The sequence below is a fragment of the Paralichthys olivaceus genome, chromosome 5 (genome assembly GCF_024713975.1).
Source record: "Paralichthys olivaceus isolate ysfri-2021 chromosome 5, ASM2471397v2, whole genome shotgun sequence".
Taxonomy (NCBI): Eukaryota; Metazoa; Chordata; class Actinopteri; order Pleuronectiformes; family Paralichthyidae; genus Paralichthys; species Paralichthys olivaceus.
Window position 1 is genome coordinate 1,512,804 of NC_091097.1, and position 23,697 is coordinate 1,536,500.

Genomic DNA, 23,697 nt, shown 5'->3' on the forward strand with positions numbered 1-23,697 from the left:
AAACCACACAACACGGTGATCTTTTCTTTCACAGATCATATTTATTCAGGTTAAGTGCTAAAAATAAATACAAAACATTTTTTGGGAACACATCTGGTAAAGTGACAAAGACCTGCTTCTGTCAGGTTTCGCTGCTCAGGACAAAGCTCTCGATTTACTTCTGCGGCCTCAGCTGCAGTTTGAGATTTTCTTCAAGTGTTTAAACCGATTTCAACTTGAGAGTAAATCTGTGGCTAAAGATCCAGATCTGTGACGGGTCCAGAGCCTGGAGGCAAACTGTTCATCTGTGGCATGATCAAATAAATAAAGAGGTGGCGTTGATAGCGATGGCACACATTGTTATATAGATGACTCATAGATGTGTATATATATATATATTTCACAGGTGCTCTGTCGTAAAAAAAACAGTTGTCGCATTAAATTCATTAGAAGGAGAAAATGGTTCCCAAATTAATTCCAGTTCGTCTTTAGCAACTAGCAGATTTGACACCAGATTAGCATTTAATCGCTATGGTAACCACACAGACATACAGCTAACGAGCCTAAACTACTTGTGTTAGTAGCACAATCACACACGACATAAATGAACACAAATAAATGAGGTTTGGATTTAAACGTTCACTCTTGATACTCTACACAAGTTAATTAGCTGATATTAATTAGTAACGTTAGGCGCGATGAAGGCCTGTGTGTCGTCCGTCCTGTAGAAGGCACTGGCACTCATGCAGTACAATCTCCTTCACTAGTAGCATCAGTATGAGACATTCAATGCCAACAGATATCATGTTCTAGTAATAATGGGAACATGTCTGGTGGGGGGGGTGGGGGGGGCACTAAACAGAGGTAGACCTACTCAGAAAGACGAGAGTAAAAAAACTGAAATGTGTTTGGCAGCAGTCGTCGCAGGAGACAGGCAGGAGTCCAGTGGTAAGAAACAAGTCTACAAGTCTCCAGCTGTGTCTGAATTCAGGGGCTGCGTCCTCCAGAGGCTGCGTTCGAAGACCAACTGCATCACAGCAGCGCCACCGGACTCTCCCAGGCTCCTTCAAACGTCGCAGATAGTTGCGTCCTTTCGACCCCGATGACGGGTGAGTCCTTCGCAGCCCCGTGAGTTGAGACACAGCCTGTTTTATGTGTATTCAGTCGTCCTCTATGTCAAGCTGCACGCAGAGGATAGGTCAGCAGTTTTTACACTACGATACGAGCAGGAAATTCATGTGTGTATGTGATTATCATTCATCCGTGTGTCTGCGGACGTCAGGAGGAAGAAGAAGGCGAGCGGAGCGTGTGTGTTGTTCAGTCATCCACTCCTATGTTGCGGAACAGGTAGGACATGGACTCTCCGTTGTGGATGCGGCGGATGGCCTCTGACAGGATCATGCTGATGTCGACCGTTTTGATTTTCGGACACTGGAGCTTCTGGAGCTCGTGGGGAATCGTGTTCGTCACCACCACCTGAAAAAAAAAAAAACCACGAGATGAGAGACGTGAGGACGACGAGAAGCCTCGACTCTGACGAGAGTCAAACTCGCCTCGTCGATGGCAGACTCCTCGATGAACCTGGGGGCATCGGAGGAGAGGATGCCGTGTGTCGCCATGACGTAGATCTTGTAGGCCCCTCTTTCCTTCAGCGTCTCCGCCGCCGCCACGAAACTGTCGACGTCGTCGATGATGTCATCCTGTATGAAAAAAAAACCACACGAACACTTAAAGTTGAGAATTACTCAAACTCGTATGTTTATCAAGTTGTTTTCACAGACTGAAGGCGCTCGAGCTCTCACCACGATGATGGCGATGCGTCCTCCGACATCTCCGACCACAGTGATGGGAGGTTTCTCTTTGGGGATCAACACTGGAGACAAAGACACGGTGTTTAAAACCGGGTGAGTGACAGGTAACGCCTCTTTGTCTCATTGGTGACTGGCAGTGATCACTCTGTGTTTACTTATACACAGAAGCTGTTAGAGTCTGTTGGGGCTTGTCTGTTAGTGTGTGTGTGTGTCTTACATGGTATCTCCATGCTGGGGTGAATGGCTCCAGTGGTCTTGACGGTGGGTGGAGAATGTCGCCCGTCCACCTGGTCTGATTCTGCGTCCTGAGCTTCACCGTGGATCACTGCGATACCCAAACGCAATCGTTCTGCAAATGACTGAGCCCTGCTCAGAAAAATGGAGATATAAAGACTGTGTCGACACAAACACACAAACGTGCATCAAGGACAAATACAGGAAATGTACAAATATCAGTGTCTCGTTCAAAAGTTTGTTTGGGCGATTAAACACGAGGCGCTCAGAAAAGTAACAGCGGTGAGAAGAAAACTGAACAGAAACGTTTGTTGTATCTAAATCAGCTGTTAACACATGTTGCTGTATGATGGCAGCGATGGGCCTGAAGTTGTGGTGGAAGAGGGAACAACATAGGTTTACGGTTAACATGTCAAACAACAGTTGAAATGTAATGAGCTCAGCACCGATGAGGAGGATTTCACAAGATCAACGTGTGCAGACAAACTACCTTTTGGCAGAAGATGGGGATTTGGCCACAATCACAGCATTTCTGTAGTTGGGGATCTGGAGGTTCATGGAAAACACAATCGAAGGGTCAGATATGCGACCAGACGTCTCTCTTGTATGAGTGAAAGGTGGAGAGAACTGTACAGTGATCCGCCCACTTTAAAAGTCGAGTGGCGTGAACTCGGCTTAGACTTGAAGTTCGACTGAAAACAGAAGCTTCGGTTCTGTTTCTAACCACACGAGTTACAAGGTGAGAAAACAATCACATCATGGAAATGGTGTCGTGCAGGAATGCGTGTGTCTTCACCTCCTCCTGTATGTACTGCAGCAGGAAGGGCGAGGCTCTCAGATTGTCCACCGGGATGTTAAAGAAGCCCTGAATCTCTTTCTGATGGAGGTCCATGGTGATCAGGTGGGTGAGACCTACACAAACACACATTTTCACCTGCAGCCATGACGGACACACACTCCTGCTACTGTGTCATGCTTTACTCTCCTTCCTCTGTCACACTTACCAGCTTTACACATCATAGAGGCGATAAGCTTGGAGACGATGGAGCCCCTCTTCCTCATCTTGCACTGCTTGCTGTAGGGGAAGTAAGGCAGGACTCCTGTGATGCTTCTGGCACAGGAAGTCCTGCAGGCGTACACCATGATCAGCATCTCCATGATGGTGGTGTTCACGTCCCTGATCCAGCCGAGGGAGGGACGGAGAAGACAGTGTAAACAGAACATGCGATAGAGGACGATTCAGAGGACGGCTGGAGAAACTTCAATCTTACTTGGACACTGTCTGAATCACAAAGACGTCTTTGCCTCGCACCGACTCTTGGATCTGTACCTGGGTTTCTATGGAAACAAAAAGGGGGGGTTGAGAAGGAGACAACAGCAAAGAATGTGCACACGTAAACAAAAAGGATTCATCACAGTGATGAAGCTGTTTATTTATTGAGACCGTGGCGCTTGTTGTTATCGTCCACGTCTTCCACTGAATGGCGTTTAGAAGCTGGATGCTGCTGAGAACTTGATCTCAGGGAGGCTTCATGTTTAAACAAGGGATAAGCTAATAAGCACCATATGCACACATGCATAAAGAACTTGATCCTGGTCGGACGTTTGTCTTACCTCTGTTAGCTTCCTGGTACACCTGCACCTTGCCAAGCTCAACCCCTAACCGCCTGAGAGAGAGGGAGAGAGAGAGAGAGAGGGAGAGAGAGAGAGAGAGGGGGGAAGAAAAGAGAGAAAGAACCTTAGCTTTGATTTTAAAACAGAGAAATAAATAGATAGATCTTTTAAAATCTAAATTAATGTACATTGTGTGGTAGTCACAGATTTATTTGTTGTTAAATCCCCCCTTCATTTATGGGAAGTTATATTAACAAGCTGTGTTTTTAATTCTTGCCATTTTTTGTCTGCAGGCAGAGCACGGGATCCAGTGTGTGATACGCCAGGCTGAATATTTGTTCTATAAACATGCACAGACTCTAATGTCCTTGTGGAGTCTGTCCTCGTCCACTCAGCTGTGCAGTTTATAAATGTTGTGTTTACACGTAGCATGAGGAATGAAAGTAGCAGCTCATGATTCAAGTTATTTTTAGGAGGCTACAGATTTAAAGGTCTGGATGAAGTGATACTTTTATAGAAACTCTGCTCTTGTGCCACCGAAGTTAAGAAGAGGTCATCGCACGTCTGTGATTCTTTCAGTTCCTTGTTTTTGTTTAACTTTACAATTTGTGCATTTTTGAATTTCGTATTTCTCTTTGTCTTATTCGTCTTGTGAAGGGGACGCGTCCAGTCCAGAAACGTGGTCGTTGAGCTGGTGTCAGTGAAGGGGAGCAGGTCACACAGCTCCATTGTTTTGAGTTGGTCGATGAAAAATAACCTGCGTTTCCCATGAACTCACTTGTGAGTCACCAGAGAGACGTGTCCTTCACTTACTCATTGTGCTTCGCTGAGTTCACACTGAAGCCTGAGGAGAATTTAACCCTTCAGCTACAAGGAGCACAACAAAGATTTAGCTTTTGAATCAATTTATACTCAAACTTTTTACTTTATTGACATTGTTGGAATATTAGTTGACTAAGAAAATTCACCAGTAAATGAAGGTCCCAAAGTAAGTGTTCTAAAGATCCCTTATATTCCCTTGTATTAATAATAATAACTTAAAATAATAAAAATGTTATCTCCCCTTCACAAGCACAATATCTACTGTTTCACATTTGGCTTCATCATAACGGTTTTCTGTGAATATTCACCAGATAAGCTGGAAACACAGCACACCCAAATTTATCTTTTCAGGAAGTGTGAGAGAAAAGCTTTTTTTTCCTTTTTAATTCTGAAGCAGCTACTTCTTATCAAAATCAAAAAAAACACGGCAGCGTGCTCGTTCTCATCGTTCTCACATGGCTGCGTTCCACCTGCGTTACTGTGCGAACGTGCTGTGTCAGCGCCGCATTCCTTTAAAATGTTAGCTACGCCTCCTGTACTCACTCTGCAATCCTCTTGCTCAGCTCGCGGCTGGAGGGGTGCGAGTTGGCGGTGAAGATGACGAGGCCGCCCTTGGTGTGGTTCATGTCTTTTGGGTCTCGATCGCTGATCTCCCCACACTCGGACAGTGGATCCCTGGGCACCCACGCTGCACTGAGGCCTTCCTGCATCGGGGAGGGAGGATTGGTTACTTCCTTTAAAATCTACGGGCAACTTTCAATTCTCAAGCTGCGGAGGAAACAGGAAACATCATGGTTAAATAAAAGAAATGTGCAATAAGCCACTGAACAGTTTGTTTTCATGAATGAAAATGACGGCTGAGCTCCTTTAAGCCTAAAAGTAAAACCACAGGTGCATCAGAGAATTTGGATATCGCTCACATCAACTTCCTTCTGTGACACGTTTCATATCGAGCAGCAATTATTCGACAATTAATCCAACACATCAGGTAAATCAAAGTAAATCATTTAAAATGCAAAGCCACCTTTTAACATCACAACTGTTTTGAGCATTTTGCTAAATCATCTTACATTTTAACAGACAAAACAAACTTGCAGACAGATTCATAAATGGTGAAAATAAAAGTTGCAGCTCTTGACATTTATTTCAAACCTCTCTCACTCTGCTCAGCGTCACTTTATTCAAATGAAATGCAGCAGCGATGACGTTCAGATGTTGTCACATGCATTAATGGGTGTTCGACTGAGCTGGATGATACCTCACCAGACTAAAAGCAGAGGAACGTGTGCAGAGGTAAAAGTGTGTTTGTGCAAAAAGTCCCAACTTTATTATTATCACATTAAAATACTAAACTTTTAAAGAAAAGTGAAACGGAAACAAACGTAGTGTGCAGATGTAAAGTGGGTTCTTAATGTCGCTTGTTAAACAATAACAACAACAGAACGACGCGTTGTGCAAAGTGTCTGCACCAGTGACAATAACATCACATGTCACGTGCAGCCATGTGCAGCCACGATGCACCAGCTCTCCTCCCTCGTTCCCCGGAGTCCCACCATCAAATATCCAGAGTGTTAATACTAACACGGAGTTAGTATTAACACTGAGTGTTCTCTGACTGGAGGTCGATCCATGGACAAACTCGTGGTTTTAAATAAACAAGTAACAGAGTCGTTAGCTTCCTCACGTTGCTAAGCTAACGACACAACAGCAGCTGCGTGCTACACTTCAGTGTGTGTGTGTGTGTGTTTGAACTGAGTGTGTGTGTGTGTGTGTGTTCAGATATTATGACATAATATTAAACTTGACATAAAAACACTTGAGCTGCTTTAAACTAGCTTGTAGCACCTGACTCGAGCTAACGGACACACAGATAATCCTCACGCGTGAGTTGATGCTTCAACACAACACGAGGCTTCTTCTTTTCTTTTTTCTTTTCTTTTTTTAAACACACAACAACAACGTGAGTTCAACACAAACACGACAGACGGAGACACACACTCACCAGTTTGTGAGTCGGGTTCGGTTACAAGATGCAACCAACACAAGAAACTGAATCGAGCGGAACTGAACCCAGGTTCTGCTCCGGAGCCACCGACTTCCGTGTCGCGCTTTGACGGACGTGCGCCTCGGCCAATCGCAGGCCAGGAAATGCTAACGGGGGAGGCGCTGAGGAGCGTTCGCGTGTCCGTTTCGAGCTCGTAAATATCAGCTTTGAGGTTTTATTTGTTTTAATTTGACACAGCAGGAAAACAAAACAACAGCTTAGAAAGTTTGACCGAAGCGACAGAGCTCATGATTAACAACATATTTATATATTTATATATAATTAATACCCTCATCATGTCGCTCCCTGTTCGAATATGTAGATTTAATCATTGTCAATCAATCAAGTTTTCCTCATCACTGTTTGCAAATAATAAAAAAAATGTTTATTTGTTTTTCTTGTTTGTATAATTTCTCTTTTTAAAGTTCGAAATGAATAAAAACGAATGAAAACCTGTAAGTGTCACTGTTATTTATGTTATTTTTGTAAAATCTCCTTCTTCTTCTTCTCCTCTCCTTACCTGGCTACTTCCTCCTGTGGCTCCTCCTCCGGAAGCTATACAGGAAGTCACCTGTTCCCGCCTCTGTAAACACAGGTACAGCTGGACTCACGGTGTTGGAAACCTCCTTCAAGTCTGAATGTGAACAATGTGAGTTTACTCATTTGAAAATAAAATATTGAAATATTTCACTTACATATTTAGTGTTTAGTTTGTATTTGTTACCACAAACTAAACATACTTTCTTTAATATAATGTTTTATGTATTTCGTGGTATTTCTTTGACAGAATTCAGGTTTTTCAGCTTGAAATTAAACTGCAACAACAAATATTTACCCTGAGTCACGTTCGACGTTAAGAACGCGTACCCGTGTTGTAACAGCAGCTGCATGCGTGAAAATGTGTCTTTGCATGTTCTCTGTGACCTCATTGTAACAAACAGTGGTCAACACCCGAGCGCTCGTGGGAGTTGTAATCTTTGTGACTCTCCACCTGGGGGCGGTGTTTTTTTAGTGCATGCTTCAGCCTCACTCAGCATCTTGACTTCAGTTGTTCTTGATCAGTGCAGTTGACGTTCAAGTTGTTTTGACAAGTTAAAGTGATAAAAGCTGTGTATTATTTTTTTTATTTAACCACATGTGAGAGGAGAGAACCAGTTTGCTTTTCCACAGACTGGAGCAACATTAGAGCTCCAGCCTGGAGTCGTTACGTTTCTCTATACGTCTGATTTCCCAGCAAGGAGACAGTTTGTCATTGCTGCTTTGCTTTCGCATCTGAAATTCAATCTTCTCTGCAAACTGGACATGACGCTGTGTTTTAAAAACGTCCTGATAATCACACCCACCTCCCCTGACCTGAGAGCCTCTGGCTCTCCTTCTTCTCCTCCTGTTTCTTTCATCCAACATTCAACGTGGGCTCGTCTCTTATAGCGTTGAAGGTCCTGGTGTTTGCTTCACATCCATCAGTCCCTGTCTTGTTTGTTTGATTGAGCGTGTGATGAAAGGGTGTGTCCGCCATGTTGTTAAAGAATTCCATTACCCCCCATCACCAGTACAAAGCATTAAAACACACACTCACACACAGATGCAGATGGATTTGACTAAGTGCCTCATGAATCTACAGTTTCCTCCCTCTGGCATATATTGAATCCTGTCTCAAACCCAGCGTTCCTGTCTCACAGCAGAGACAGAGAGACAGGTGGAGGACGGTGGGGACGACTGTGAAATAAAGCATTTATAGAAGTATGTGTGGTAATAATATCAAACTTTAGTGTTAACACAGCTCCAAGATAAGTGATCCTGCTCCTGCGTGGACAGAGACAGATTTATAAATACTCTCTGTACCATATGGGTTACTTTTTAGTGTCGTTACATAACTCGGTGGATGTGTGGAGGAGGCAGAGAGCAGCTTCCAAGCACTGATGCTGCCCACACACACACTCACACACACTCACACACACACACAATGGAGAGGAGAGTGGAGTTAAAAATGTGGAGGAGGTTGGACAGAGACGATGTTGTCAAACTCAGTGATATGTGTTCGTCTCTAATTGTCTTTATGACCAAAGGAAACAGTTTCTTACTGCTCACTGAAAAGTTCGTTGGACATTTGGACGATTTTAGATAATTTGTTAGTGTCTATAAGTCTATAAGGATTTGGAAATTACCAGAATCATGAAGTTTGTGATGAAGTCAATGTTATAACAACGTACGGTCGAGTCCAACAAGTGATTGAATAAATACAATAAGTAAATGTTGGATGTTTAATGTACCTGCTGACTGTAAAGTTATTCTCCCAAAAAGCTTTGGGGAGAGAGAGACAGGGAGAGGGGGAAGGGGGGGTAGAGAGAGAGACATAGAGAGATCTGGAGAGAGAAGGGGGGAGGGGGGGAGATATCTGGAGAGAGAGAGAGAAAGAGAGAGAGGGAGAGGCGGGGGGGAGCGCCACGCTCTCGTTCCGCCCCCGAGTTGCAGCACGAGCCATTTATCGGTAAGAGCCGTGCCAGCTGTAGAGCGCGCGGGCGCGTGTACGTGCACCCCCCCCCCCACCCTCACGCGGAGAGGATCGTCACCAAACAGAAGCGGAGCGCACGCGGGGATGTGATGGCCGCTGCACATCTGGATCGTGTTTACGACGCAGCGCACGAGAGCGGAACAACCTCCGGAGAGACGCACATCGCGCGCACTCGATTTTTCTCTCACGCGCACAATCATGTGCGCGCAGTGAGCTCGCGAGGCTCCGCTTGACGCTCGTGCTCTGGATCTGTCTCCGGTTCGGTCGGTGTGTGTGTCGGTGCGCAGCTGCGGGAGGAGACGAGCCTCCGGGAGGAACCGACACCATCACATCCCGCAAACAAAACATCACGCACGCCCCGCCGGCGCGCTCCCACTGGAGTCTGCAAGGGCCCAGTCATCCTCCGCTCCCATCCCCATCCAGCGGCGCCGCGCGCGCGGGGATACCCGAGAGCATCCCTCCCTCTCCCAGCCTCTCTCACCCCCATCATATGGTCGAGCCCCCCCAAAGGCTCGGATCCAGTGGGGGAGGAGGAGGGAGGCAGCTCGCGGTGGTTGGAGACGCACCCTCCGCGTGGTGCAGGCTGAGGCGCCGCTGCTGTGTCGGAGGATGCTGCGGGAGTAGAGCGGCTCAGAGAGGAAGATGGGGAAGGACCAGGAACTGCTGCAGGCGGTGAAGACCGAGGACCTGCTCACCGTGCAGAAGCTGCTGCAGAGGCCCCGGCCTGGGAAAGCAAGTAAGACCCTGTTCTACTGGAGACACCCCCCCCCACACACACACACACCCCCACCCCCCTACTGGTGGTGTGAGGGGTCGCTATCTCCCACATACCACCACTGACTGATGCTACTGCAAGGCCCGTCATGTAAACTGTGTGTGTGTGCAGAGTGGGAGGATGCGCTGAGGTGTATCAGTGGAGATTAGCGGTGTGACTGGAGACTGACAGCCCGTCTTAAGACCCCTGTCTGAGTGTACTGCAGCAGAGAGAGGGAGAGAGGGAGGGAGGGAGGGAGGGAGACATGCAGGGGTGAGAGAGTGTGTGTTGTGGTTCAGGTCGAGGGATGTGCGTGTGTGTGACCCTGTGTCTGGAGTGAGAGATGATGTCTGTGGCCTTGTGATGGTTAAAACACATGCACACACAGAGCGGGATGCATGGATGCTTGGGAGTGAGACCTCTACTCTATTCTTTTCTACTCCGCACTGTTCTACTCTGTTCTTTTCTATCCCGCTGTGTGTGACTGCTCCTCTGATTGTTTATTTTCTGCAGGCGATGTTGCCCTTCACCAGTGTTTCTCCTCCACAGCCCACTCTAATGTGTGGGCAGAGCTGCAGAGAGATGACTGTGTCGAGGCCGGTCGCCGCCTGATCCTGATTTATGCACTGATACGTATATTTAACTGGCTGATGTGGGTCTCAACACACGGGGGTGGATTCTGTAGAGGTCGGATTCGTTGCATGAATATGAATTTCTGCACATATGAGTTAAAACATTCGAGCTGAGACAAAGTGAGTCATTGAAAGTAATCTGCTCCAGCAGCTGGATTAACATCTGTCTGGGCTTCTTTCCCTGTTCGATTTCTAAAATGGTTCCATGAGATCGGACCTGTGTGACAACTGAATCCTTTATGTTGCCTTAAAAGATTCAGTTTCAGGTTCAATACTATAACAGCCTACGTCTGTGGCTCAGGAGGTAGAGCGGGCTGTCCTCTCACCAGATGTTTGGCGGTTTGATCCCAGTCCCCCCCCCCCCCCCTTGTTCTGCGTGCTGAAGTGTCATCGGGCAAGATACTGTGTTTTGTTAATCACTCACAGTGTTTGAGAGAGAAAGTGGTGCACATGGAAATATGTTGGAAAACAAAAGAAGAATAAATAAATCATTTCAAATTCGTGGAAGGAAATGTTCTCCTGAGACAAACCGTCGATTTCATGATCGGACCATCAATCGTGCTTTCTTTAACACATTGACTGGAAGTGGTTATTGCATCTGACACAATGTGGGAATGGGGGAAATATTTTTTTTTGTATATTTCCACGTGTGCTGTTATTCAGGTGATTTGGACTTTTTTCATTTCCGTGCCACTGATGGCAAAGCTCCCGCTGCAGGACTCGACCTCAGAACAGTCTGTGGGAACCAGCGGGGCGCAGCGTGTGCCGGTGGGCGCTGATGCAGACTTGTGCAGGGTACGGCGGAGCGGAGCACATACAGGAAAGCCCTCAGATTAAACACAGTCTGGAGAATGTCTGCTGCAAAGTACACCCAGGCCTCCTTCACCAGAGGAGAGACAGCGCCCCGAAAACTAGTGTCTCTCACACGGTGCATACAAGGTCCAGTGTGCTAGTGCTGCTGATCACATCCAATATAAAGAACAGGTGACACAGCCAGTGGCTCCAGCACTTAGTCACATCCGGTCCTCAGTGGATTGCTGTGGAAGTATTTCTTTACATAACATGGCAAACACTGGACTTTTACGTTGTAGGTGCATTTATACTTCAAGGGAAGACTTTGAGGGCCTCTGAGGGCCCCCACGCTAAAGGGACCCCCGGAGTAGTGAAGTAAAGTTTAAGTACAAACCTCCGTCGCCATTCCAGGAACACACACACACATACAGAACCTGTAAAATGACTAAGCTTTAACTGAGAGCTGGTCACATGATGGGGCCTCGTTCGGGGCTTTTCATCCTCCAGTACATAGTTGATCATATGTAGATAGATGCTGTGGACTAATGCAATCAGCCGTCCGACCCTGTTGCGACGCTCCTGCCCGTGAACCAGTATTTTTACATCGTGGTACTAATATTTCAACGTAGGTATATGATGTAAATACTTAGTTCACCTCCGCTGAAAGACGAGATAACATCTGTCTGTGCTGCACAACTGGATAACACCTGGAGCGCTAACAGCTGACAGCTGATCGTCTCTTTGTGAGAGTTGAGGCAGTTTGGAAACCTTACACATATGTTTTTTTTTTTTTTGCTCAGCTCCGTTGTAGCTCTGCCTTTCCATCGTTTCACTGAGTGTGATCATTAAGCTGCTGAGTGGTTTAGAGAGGGGGAGGTGGGGTGGGGGTTTACACACCAGGTATCTGCAGGACGCTGATATTACACGAGGCGACCTGCGGACCACCCTCTCTGGAAAAAACAAAAATACAAACAGACTGGGCCGAGGGAGCGAAGCTGTAATGACAGAGTGGAGCTGAGAGTCCCAGACTCACAGCAGGGGACTCTCACGTCAGGCTGAAGTTAACACAGACCTGTTTGTCATCTTAACACAGGACAGCTGTGTGTGTGTGTCCGTGTGTGTGTGTGTGTGGTTTGTGGTGATCATGTGGTTCAACTGTGTGTGTACAGAGGTGTATACTGTATGTGTGTGAAGGAGAAGCTAAGATTGTGTGTGTGTGTGTGTGTGTAAAATGGGTCTGGCAGAGGCTCTGCCCTGCTGAAACTCATTTACTCCCACTCAGGCCAGACTCACAGTCTGCACATATTCACCTGCATCACACACACACACGCAGACACACACACACACGCAGACACACACACACGCAGACACACACACACACAGACACACACACACACATCTGGCACCATCTGGAGAGTCATCATCAGTTTGCTGTCACTCTCCTTCAGCACGTGGCAGGAGACAAGGTCATAAAAGTGTGTGTGTGTGTGTGTGTGTGTGTGTGTGTGTGTGTGTGTGTGTGTGTGTGTGTTTGTTTGTATACAGTGCATGTAGCAGACCTTGAGTGTGACCTGAGGTCTGTGTTTGTTAACTGACTGTTTCAGTGTGTGTGTCAAGGCAACAGTGTGATCTGAACTGATGGTTGTTTATTGTCTCATTAAAGTGTGTGTGTGTGTGTGTGTGTGTGTGTGTGTGTGTGTGTGTGTGTGTGTGTGTGTGTGTGTGTCAACTCTTTCCGCTCTTCCTTCTTACATCACAACTCTACCTGTCTCCCTCCATTTCTGTCTTTGAAGCTGAAAAAGATGCTCACACATCCCTCCCCCTCTCTCTCTCTCTCTCTCACTCTGTCTCTCTCCCTGTCCCAGTCTCTCTCTCTCTTTCACCCTGTCTCTCTCTCTCTCTCCGTCTCTCTCACACTCTCTTTCTTCCTCTCCCTGTCTGTCTGTGTTGATGGCAGAGCACAGATCCGATGATTGCGTCCACACCACTGCACATTCACAAAGGAGCAGGCAGAGAGGAAGCTTCACTGTCAGAGTCTTCACACTGACACTGAGTCTCACTGACACAAACAGTGCAGAGAAACCTCTTTTATCTTGTTTATGACCAATACGTTTAATGTTTTATACATTTTGTAATTATTCAAAATACATATGATCAAAAATCCCACAGTCCAACTCAAGATAACACCGATAACGTTTATTTTCCCTTTCATTTTGTTTGGTTGTATTTGTGTTTTCTTTTTAATTGTAGTTTTATTTACATTATATTTATATTTGTAACAAAGTTTTTGATTAAGCTTTAAATTATCCCGTAGGAAAGATGCAGTTATATTTCTTTTCTGTTTTTTGATAACGACCTCTTAGGAATCATTGACATTTAAAAAAACATTTTTCTACTCTCTGATTTATCACTGGATAAAAAAGCAGAAACAATTTAACATGGCAATGAAATATCTCTTATTAAGTTGTATGTGCTGAACTTGTCAGCAGACAGTTGCCTGTTTATACATCTAGATAATACAAAGCAACATTAGCATCTGGATCCCAAGGCACTGAGATTAAAAGCTGGTTGTGCACACTTTGTTGTATAATAGTGTTTTGTGTTACAGCTCAAATGTGACCTAATTATCCTGTCATCATTTTTTACTGCATATGAATTCACAGATACAGTTTATTTAGTTTTTTGATGTATTTCTTGATTCCGTTCCTGTTTCCTGAGCGGATGTTCCGGTTCTTGCTTCACTGAACGTGACGTGTAGATCACATGATGAAAGTGTGTCTCTGGAATGTTGCCGTCACCTCTTCACAGTTTCTTGTTTATAATGATAAACGTTCTGTACACTGCATGAAGCCGGAAGACTGTGACAATATGATAAGTTCCGAGTCTCATCTTGAAAACTAAATTAGAAATGATACAGTCCCGTTGAGAGGACGGAGGATTGGCTGGCTGAGTTCACTGCATTTTCCTCCAAAACATCATCACTCACTTCTCCTCCTCCTCCTGCTGCTGCTGCTCCATGATTGAATTACAGGACAGATGGAGAGAGAGAGAGGGAGAGAGAGAGAGAGAGAAGGAGAGGTGGATTGATGTTTTTGCTTAGAGGGAAACAGGGACTGGAAGGAGGAGTTGGGGACGGAAAAGAAAGAAGGAGATGGAATGATGTGTGGTGGTCGGAGGAGGAGGAGGAGGAGAATGTGTTTTGACGAAGAGGGAGATGTGATGAAAAGCTGAAAATCATGAGAGAGAGAACGAGGGAACAAGGTGGTGAAACGGATGGACAGCTGAACTGCATCACTTCTTTTTATTCCGATTGTCAACACATCAAGCATCACACACACACGCACACACACACACACACACACACACACACACACACACACACACACTTACTCATCTGCATGATGCACTGCACCAAAAATAACAATGGCAGTTTAATGGGTCAGTGGCAAAGGCTGAAGAAGAAGGAGATGAAGGAGAGGAAAGAAAGAGAGGAGAGGAAACATCGAGTGAATTAAAAGCAAATAGAAGTAATCAAGTGGAAAGTTAAACAAAAAGAAAAGAGGGAAGGAGAGAGAATGAATAAAGGTAAATAAAGGAAAGCACAAAGTAAAGCAAGCAACAGAGAAGAGAGGAGAGGAGAGGTGACTTCACCTTTACCTCTCCTCTTCTGTAAAGACCACCCACACAATCAGGAGGGCAGAGATGTGAGACCACCCTCATTCAATCAGCACTGATAACACACACACACACACACACACACACACGTAGTGCTGCAGCAAACTTGTCTGCAAACATGACACAGTTGAATCTCGAGATAAGAAAAAGAAAACACAGCTGAGTCATCTGAGATTTTTTATGTAACTCACACAGTTGTGTGCGTGTGTAGGTGTGTGTTAGCTTGCAACGGTGTGTGTGTGTGTGTGTGTGTGTCTGTGTGTGTGCGTGTTGTCGATCTGCTGCAGACTGTGCATCCACGTCGACTTCGTACCATCGGCTGTTCTCTCACTGCTTCAGATTCACGTGTGAGCAGCTAATAGAAACAGGAAATTGTGCATTTTTCCGACAAAACTCCTACAAAGTCCTACTCCGTTTCTGAATCAATGCTCTCGCTGTGTGAACGGCCTGGAATGGAGTCTGGGTGTGTCTTGGGAAAAAGTGTCGTACGCTGACGCACCCTCAGGACTCAATGTGTGAGAATATTCGGTGGGTTAAAGATTTAGAAAAACAACCCTGTGTTTTTGAGAAGGACGGAATATGTGACATGTCACGGTACAGACAGTTGTTTCACCTCATCCCCCGTGTTTGTCACAGATCTTATTGTCTGCAACAATCCAGACGTCGGTAGAAAACTCCCGTTAGTTTTTTTTTGTCCTCATCTTAACATGAGAAACATGTCAGAGGGAGCCGGTCCCAGGTGAGACTGGAGGAGAGGCTGGTCACATTCTGGAGAGGTCACCGGTTTAGAGCAGGGCTGAAGTATAAGCTGTGTCTCGGTTCAGTCTGCATTCTTCAGAGGCTGCATTTGAAGACTGATTAAGTCTTGTGGCAAGAGCAACAAGCACGGGACGAGCTGGTGATCACAGAAATCCTCTGTAGACCAGACCGCCTCCTTCCTGGGCCGCCTAGACTGCGTCCTCAGAAGTATGCGGCCCCTGACGCAGGGACGGACACCGACGGACAGATTTGTGAAATGATTGTCATGTGCATCAGCTGACATCTCTCCGACTCGACCCCCGTAGACAATGGAAGCTGTCCATTGACGCCGCTGCAGTCACATCCCCATCTGGTTTAACAAAACACCAGCATCACCGCGGCGGCACCGGCGGCGGCGTCCACATCACGTGTGCGTTCGTCCTCGTGTAGGGGGACGATCAGAGCGAGGGGCAGATGGTGAGTCTGGCCTTTTGTGTATGTATGCGTGTCCCTGGACATACTGTAGGCTGGTACATGTGTGATCCAGCAGCTGGACAGATGTTCGATGCTGGATCACCGCCCACACAGCTGCATTCACCTGACCTCTAATGCACTTAATGCACTGAAGGTTTGTGTGTGTGTGTGTGTGTGTGTGTGTGTGTGACGTCGTCTGACGTGGGCGTGTTGTCAGTGGGGGGGGGGGAGTTTTTATGTTTGAATGGAGGAAATGTATGAAGCGCTTAATGTGGTTGCCATGGTAACATGATGGCAGCATCAGCACCTTCAGGCACAGTACTCCACAGTACTGCAGTACTCCACAGTACTGCAGTACTTCACAGTACTATAGTACTCCACAGTACTGCAGTACTCCACAGTACTGCAGTACTCAACACTAGTTCAAACGTCCTCGTGGTTCAAACATTATATCGTCGGAGGTGAAGACCGCAGCTGCTTCCTCCTCTGTTTCTTCTTCTATGGTTTAATGTGTCTCCACTTCCTGTGACTGGTCCAAACTGTCCGTGAACCATGTTTCAGTTCGATCCAGACCCAGAACTCCTCCTCTGGTCTGAGGAACCGTCCACACGTGGTGTTCAGCTTCAGACTGAACTGAAGAGTCGGACAAACGTTCGCTGTTCTGAAACACATCCTTGTTAATCGGCTGCGAAGCTCGTGAACTATTAGTTGCATCGTTGTGCTGCATGAAATCAGTTCTGTTGTTGTGTGACGCTGACTTTATTTGTGTTTACGACGTTCTATGAATTATTTTGCAGTTGTACACACGGTGTAATGTACATGTTAACATAGAGTCCTAAATATAAATAGAAGCTGGAGGCCTCCACTTCACCTCACTCATTAATACTGGATGTCAGCGTTTCCTTGTGTTGTGTCTCTGGCTGTGATGGAGGCAGATATCTGGGTCAGATTATTTTCCAGGAAGCTTGAACTCTCCTAAAATATGCACAGAGACTGATGGATGGAGATGATGAGTCAACGTGTGACTGAAGGACTTCGTGAACCCTCGGAGCCTCAGCCATGAATACCCACGTTTACTGGAATATAGTTTATGAAGGAAGGAAGGGAGATGAAACGCTGAGGAGAGAACGGAGAGTCTTGCCCTCAGGGATTTCAGTGTCACACTTCTGTCTCTGAACTGAAACGTCTCTGTTTGCTAAATCACCACCGACCTCATGCTGAAACATGTGATGCAGCGCACGCACACACACACACACACAGTGATTGATCGCACCCGTACTTATTCCAATCTCATAAGGTTCTCGGATTGATTTCTTCCACTGCATCCATTTCATTTTTCACAGTCGCTGCAAAGTGAGAGTTAGTTTTTTTTTCTTCTTCTACTCGTCGGCACAGCTGCACACTCTGTCACACACAGTCTTATAACCGGAGCGCTTCTGATAGCGTGCTAGTGGTGAACATGCTCCGACACGTTAGCATGTTAGCACCGTCGCTGTGAGCCACAGACTCTAGACAAAGATGGAGGACATGACGGCTCAGTGCACTTTAAAAGACAGACGCAGGTGTTTTTGTCCCTAACATCTGGATTTTCTCTGCAGTACACTCAGGTTGTTATTTCGCTCCGGCTCAGGCAGTGACGGAAATGTGACACCTGAGTGAACGCAGCAATTTGGCGGGATGACGAGGCGAGAGAGCTCGAACTCGAACATGACGCAATCCTTCCTGTATCTGCTACCGTTAGTGTATGTAAAAGAGGTTTAAACAGAGACGAGGCCCAGGTGATGAAAGCTACGTGACAAAGTGCACGTTGTGTTTCCCAGGGACAGCTCTACCGTCTGCACTCTTTCTCTCTTTGTACATCTCTGTGTCCCCGTGTCTCGCCCGTCACGTCTGCCTGCCCAGGGAGCGAGTCTGTCTGGCCGTGTGTTGCCGCCAGAGCGCCGGTGAGTGTGATCAGTCATGTTGAGCCGGGCCAGGATCTGGACGTCCCGACGTGACAGCAGGAAAGAAGAGATTCTGGAAGATTCCACCCGAGCAGCAGCTGCCTCCTTCTCTCTCTCTCTCTCTCTCTCTTCTTCTTCTTCTTCTCTTTCTTCTGTGCTTTGTATCTTTGACATCATCTTTCACTCTTCTTCATGCGCCCGAATGATCGGATCACATCTGCTTTGTTTACCGAGAGGAAAATGTGTTTGTGAGTTACGAGAGCATGTGACTTTAATTCACCGAGCATGTGCTGGGATTCAGGACTGCGAGGAGCCGGATGAGAGGATGATGGCACATGTGCTGCTACGCACATTTGTTTACAAGTCTCAACGCACATATGAACATTTGTTTAGATGTGTGTGTTGATCCACCATTTTGGTCCAGACTCATTTTCTTTCCACTGTCGAATAAAAAAAATAAAAAGACTAATAACATTTTTATATGAAGTGATCCTAGAAGAAGAGACGGAACAACAAGGTGGATAATAATAATAAATACCAGTGAGCACACATGAGGACATGTGCAGCATGCGTGTGTTTATCTTGTAACATCCGTGTGCGGTGAGCTCGCTTCCTTTGATCCCTCTCACGCAGTAGGTGTGTGTTGCTCTGGGCCAATCAGGCGGTTGTTTTGCAGCGTGTCAGCCAATGGAGGAGCAGTAGTGGCGTCTCTGAGCCAATGAGCACTGTTGTTTGTATGTTCTGGCTTATTGGGCCGGTTGTATGCAGCTGTTCAACACATGCAGAACATGTGGTCTGGCTCCGAGTGTGTGTGTGTGTGTGTGTGTGTGTGTGTGTGTGTGTGTGTGTGTGTATATATGTGTGAATGATGCCAAACCAGTGGTGGCCCCGCCTGGTATCTGGTCTCAGTTTTCGTTCACTTTATTTTCCATCCCTCCCCCTCTCTTCCATCTTATCTTTCCTCACTTTCCTGCTCACCCTCTTTCTCTCTCTCTCTCTCTCTCTCTTTTTCTGGAGCCGTCTCCATGGCAACAAGCATGCAGCGCCAGCCAGGACATTTCTGGATCGTCAACAGTTATTCTGGTTCAGCTCTGCGGGGTCGAGTCGGACTCTTTAGCCCTGCGGTGTGTGAGTGTGAGTGTGTGTGTGTGTGTGTGTGTGTGTGTGTGTGTGTGTGTGTGTGTGTGAGTGTGTGTGAGTGTGAGTGTGTGTGTGTGTGTGTGTGTGTGTGTGTGTGTGGGATTACACTATAATCTGACAATACAAATACGGACCTCCTGGCCCACTGGCTATTATACATTCATAATCCCTTCTCTCTTTCTTTTCCCCCTTTTCATTCTCTCACTTGAATATCGTCGTTAACTCTCCACCTCTGTTTCCTCTCTCTCTTCTCTCATCCCTCTTTTTCTCTCTTTCCTTCCCTTCTCCTCTCCTCATTCGTCCTCCTCTGTCGTTCCTGGCCATCACTGCACCTCTCCTTCCTTCCCTCCCTCCCTCCGTCCGTGAGATCCACGCTTTTCATCTCTGCCCTCCATCATCCATCCTTTTCATCCCTCCCTCCCTCCCATCCTGATCTCTCTGTATGCCTCCCTCATCCTTTGCTCGGCTCATTTGCCTTTTCCAGTTTGACTCTCATCCCACCGGTTCTCCCGCTGTCTTCCTGTCCCTCCTCCCCCCTCGCCTCACTCCTCTCATCTCCCATTCATCAAAATCTCTCTCGACTCTCGTGGGATCGGATAAAAGAAATTCCCCCTCACACACGTTCTCCCGATCACTTTGATCTCAAGACTCGTATCTTCGTTTGCATCATCTCTTCTCTCCCTCACTTTTTTCGTCTCACCCTCACCCCAGTGGGGGAACCCTGGGCCCCCTCTGCGTGCCGCTGTGGCTGCAGGGCCAAGTGCCAGGATGAGGGGGCGGTGCAGGGTTGGTCGGTTGAGTTCAACTGAGTGCAGTTGTAGATCAGGACAGTAAATTCTGCTCGTTCTTCCTTTCATTGATTAATTAGTTCCTTTCGCTGGTTTTGCTTACGATGCATCAAACCTGCTCCCATGCACAGACTGCTGCACAGACCTGTGAACGTTTTCTACACTTTCAGTTGGTTGCGTTTTAGTCTGATGAGCAGAAGCAGCGTAATCACTACATAGTTATTAAAGCACTCGGCAAAGTGCTCTTGAACTCTTTCTCTATAATTGGAAGGTCTCGATCTTATTATGTTATGATTTGGAATGAATACCTTTTATTTTTATTCTTTCGTTTATTCGTGTTTTGAAACCTTGTTTAAATCAGTGCGATGTAGTTGTTGTTATTATTATAATTTTTTTTTTTTTACGTTCATTTTGAAGAAAAAACATCTCATCACAGAAGTTAAACATTATCTCGGCCAGAGAGGAAGAGATAAATCAGCTCGGTGCACGGACGCAGACAGAAGCTGTAGACACAGGTACAATCAGGCTGTTGTTTTCCATGTAACTCTACCCCCCCCCAACACACACACACACACACACACACACACACACACACACACACACACACACACACACACACACACACCTCTCTCTCTCTCATTATCTCCACGTCGTATTCACACACTCTCTCGCATACATGTTGTGAATCTTGTTTATAAACTTGTTAAATTACATCGATGCTCCCACTGCACTGAAAGAACTGGGACAGCACACAAACACACACACACACACACACACACACACACACACACACACACACACACACACACACACACACACACACACACACACACACACACACACACACACACACACACTGTCAGTGAATCAGGCCGAAGCTTTCCATTGGTTACCGTGAATGAATAGGAGAGTTACAAAGAGACATTTAATAGGTTTACAATTCAGAGTGAGGGGGAAAGAAAGAAAGAAAGAGAGAGAGAAAGAGAGAGAAAGAGAGAGAGAGAGAAAGAGAGAGAGAAAGAGAGAGAGAGCGGTCGGCTTTCCAACATTCACTTCAGCTCTTTAAACTCAGGTTTGAAGCTTCTTTAACTTTTAGTGCCACAGAAAGTCACACGAGAAAGTTTGTCTCTAAACTCTTTGTGTCTTTAAACTCCAGGATTTTAAAAATATCGAATAAGAATTTTAAAAATACTGAAGAAAATAGTTTGAACGACGACAAAATGACGTGAACTTCACAATTCAAGTTGGAAGGTTTTCATCAGTGTTCACCACAGACGATGAACAATATGACGGCTTCATCACAGTTCAGGTCATACACCCCGTGCTCCTCCACGTTATTGGATGGGACCTGGACAAAGCTAAAAAAAAAGTCACACATCAAATAAGATGGTTTCTGTCATTTTATTTTATCACACTCGTGTGTGTTCAACTGTAAATCTCTTTGTTAAAACCGTAATCAGATTATAAACTGACTCCAGATGTGCAGGATGGTGGCGTTTGGCCTCGTTTCAGGACAGTGGGAGGAAGCAGAGACACATCTGTATTTAAAGTTGATTGTGTCCACTAATTAAGATTTTCAAACGATCGCTCTTTAATTCACGTTTGGCTTCAACATCCTGTTTCGGCATAAATGAAACGGAGGAGGTGAAACTCTGTCTATTCGTTATTGTTCCAGTCAGAAGTGGGAGCATCAGAACGAGTGTGCGGATCTTTATCAGTTCAGTGGACACAGAGGACATCACCTGCAGCTTCCCCATCATCCCTGCGCTCCGTCCCTCTGAAGCTGCGTCGCCTCGTCCGAGGTTTAATCTATAGCAGTAAATTAGCGAGCTGCTGCTGACGCTGCATGATGTCACTTCATTACACGCCCCAGTGGACTCTAACTACAGTTTGCTCGGAGCACCTCCTCCTCCTCCTCCTCCTCCTCCTCCTGCCTGGAGGCCAATCAGAGACCTCGTATTTATTTCGCTCTCACCCAATTTCCATCCATCCTGAAAATGGTCGGGCCAATCAAAAATCTAAACGAGTTGTTGAACAGTGTAATGAAACTTAACAAATGTAGCTGAGGCATCGACTTTGATGAGTTTACAAATCCTTTAAATCTCCCAACTCCTTGAACCCTCGTTATCATCCTTTCCTTCCTCGTCTATTTCCTTCCTCTTTATAAAACTTTCCACCTTTCTCTTTTTCAGCCTCCTCTGCACACCCCTCCCCCTCCCCCCTCCCTCCTGACCTCATTTATGTTCTGAGGCTCTGGCCGAGTTTTGGCCTCTGCTCATATTTTTAGGTAGAAACGTCATCAGGCTCATTTTTACTTTTGCCTCCTTCATTTAAAACGTCACCGTCCGACAGGCCGACGCCTCTATTCACTGCAATCACGGCCAAAGTCTCAAAACGCTGTGGCGATGATTTATTGATGTTTAAATGCTTTGATAAAAGATCAATGTCGAGCTGCTCTATCGCTGGATGCTTTAATCTCAACTTCCTCTCCTCTTCTCGTTCTGTCCTCCCTCTTTTCATTCATCCACTTCTTCATCCCTCCATCATTTCTCCTTTTTCCCTCGTTCCTCATCCCAACATTCGTGTCCTTGTTTCCCAGCAGTGAGACAGAAATAGTTCTCTACTGTGGACCAGTAGTCAACTGGAATAGATCCATACCAGGACCTCAGTGTGTGTGTGTGTGTGTGTGTGTGTGTGTGTGTTTGTCTCCCTGGGCGTTCTCCGCTAGAAACCTGACATTTTCACTCGGAGGAGGATGCACCATGTTGCACATGAAACACCTCCTTCTCTCCCACATTTTAATTTTAACAACCGACTATTCTGAGTTTAGTTATTTCTGTGTGAAAATATGCAGGTCAGTTATTGTTTTGATTCTCTCTGTATATTTAAATCACCCTGTCTTTATACATCATGTTGTCTTTATATACATCACCCATCAGGCATCAATGCCTTTGTGCAACTTGTATTTATCTATAGTTTTTATATTTATATTTCTCTTAGTTAAAGGTGCAGGTGGAACTTTATTCACCTCAGTTTATTTTCTTTTACACAACATGAACACAAAATACATAAATGAATGTTAAAATACATGTGGATGTGTGAGACACCAGTAATGGTTTCCATTAAAACCCAAATATAACAAATGAAATACAATTTATAGAAAATCTTCAACACATTAATGTACAAATAGGACATATATAAGTTTAACAGAATATGAGCATATATTAAAAACACACACAGATTAACAGTTTAAAGTATAGTAACTTCAATATACATGAATAAATAAGTGCAAAACCTTTTACAAATGCACACAACACAATCGTTTAATAAATAAAACCTAACCCAACTTCAATGATTTCACATTAAATAACAGTTTCAGTGCTTATTACATTTAAATAATACAGCTCCATGTGAAGGTGTCCTGGACGTGGGGTCACACGGAGCGTCGCTCTGCTCTCACGTGCATCCGTGCGTCGCTTCACGGAGTTTGACATGTGCGGATGTTTGTGTTGCGTGTCGGGGAAACTTTGACAGAACGGAGATTTCTGTATCCAACAGTGATTAAAAGATTTCCAAACTGATGTCACGCGAGGTGATGTAACAGGATTCAGAACCACACCCTCCTCATCATTTATTAGATCACTTTGAAAACATTTTCCAGTTTACCCTCTTAACGACAGAGGTGTGATGACGTGTGTTTTATCGTTCCATGCTTCAGGAATCAGTATGCAGACACACACGCCTG

At 45.7% G+C, this 23,697-nt stretch overlaps 2 protein-coding genes across 12 annotated transcripts in view; one reads left to right on the plus strand and one right to left on the minus strand.

The window, feature by feature from the left end:
- Positions 1–21: 21 nt before the first annotated feature.
- On the minus strand, positions 22–6,600 carry LOC109641616 (phosphoribosyl pyrophosphate synthase-associated protein 2). Of its 2 annotated transcripts, none has more exons than XM_020106134.2 (11): positions 6,463–6,600; positions 5,004–5,164; positions 3,639–3,691; positions 3,296–3,362; positions 3,029–3,201; positions 2,821–2,936; positions 2,515–2,570; positions 2,008–2,156; positions 1,782–1,852; positions 1,533–1,679; positions 22–1,455 (listed from the first exon to the last, which is right to left on the minus strand). In XM_020106134.2, the coding sequence occupies exons 2-11, from the start codon at positions 5,084–5,086 to the stop codon at positions 1,297–1,299; spliced, it is 1,074 nt and encodes a 357-aa protein (XP_019961693.1). In that variant the 5' UTR covers positions 5,087–5,164; positions 6,463–6,600; the 3' UTR covers positions 22–1,296. The 2 variants fall into 2 exon arrangements, with proteins under 2 accessions (XP_019961693.1, XP_019961692.1); XM_020106133.2 differs by having other exon boundaries at positions 5,004–5,228.
- Positions 6,601–8,961: 2,361 nt separating this feature from the next.
- caskin1 (CASK interacting protein 1) overlaps positions 8,962–23,697 on the plus strand; it is a 60,546-nt gene continuing 45,810 nt past the window's right edge. For 2 of the 10 annotated variants that reach the window (XM_069525011.1, XM_069525012.1), the window contains exon 1: positions 8,962–9,752. In XM_069525011.1, the coding sequence (XP_069381112.1) occupies positions 9,659–9,752 (94 nt within the window). In that variant the 5' untranslated portion in view covers positions 8,962–9,658. The remainder of the gene's footprint in view (positions 9,753–23,697) is intronic. The other 8 variants (XM_069525009.1, XM_069525016.1, XM_069525014.1 and 5 more) reach the window with 5 other exon arrangements.

Excerpts from the sequence above, each read along its gene's own strand:
- LOC109641616 (XM_020106133.2), bottom strand. The coding sequence starts at position 5,170 with ATGCAGGAAGGCCTCAGTGCAGCGTGGGTGCCCAGGGATCCACTGTCC. Across the intron at positions 3,363-3,638 it reads GTACCAGGAAGCTAACAGAG|AAACCCAGGTACAGATCCAA; the intron begins GTAAGACAAACG and ends TTGTTTCCATAG. Across the intron at positions 2,571-2,820 it reads TGCAGTACATACAGGAGGAG|ATCCCCAACTACAGAAATGC; the intron begins GTGAAGACACAC and ends ATGAACCTCCAG.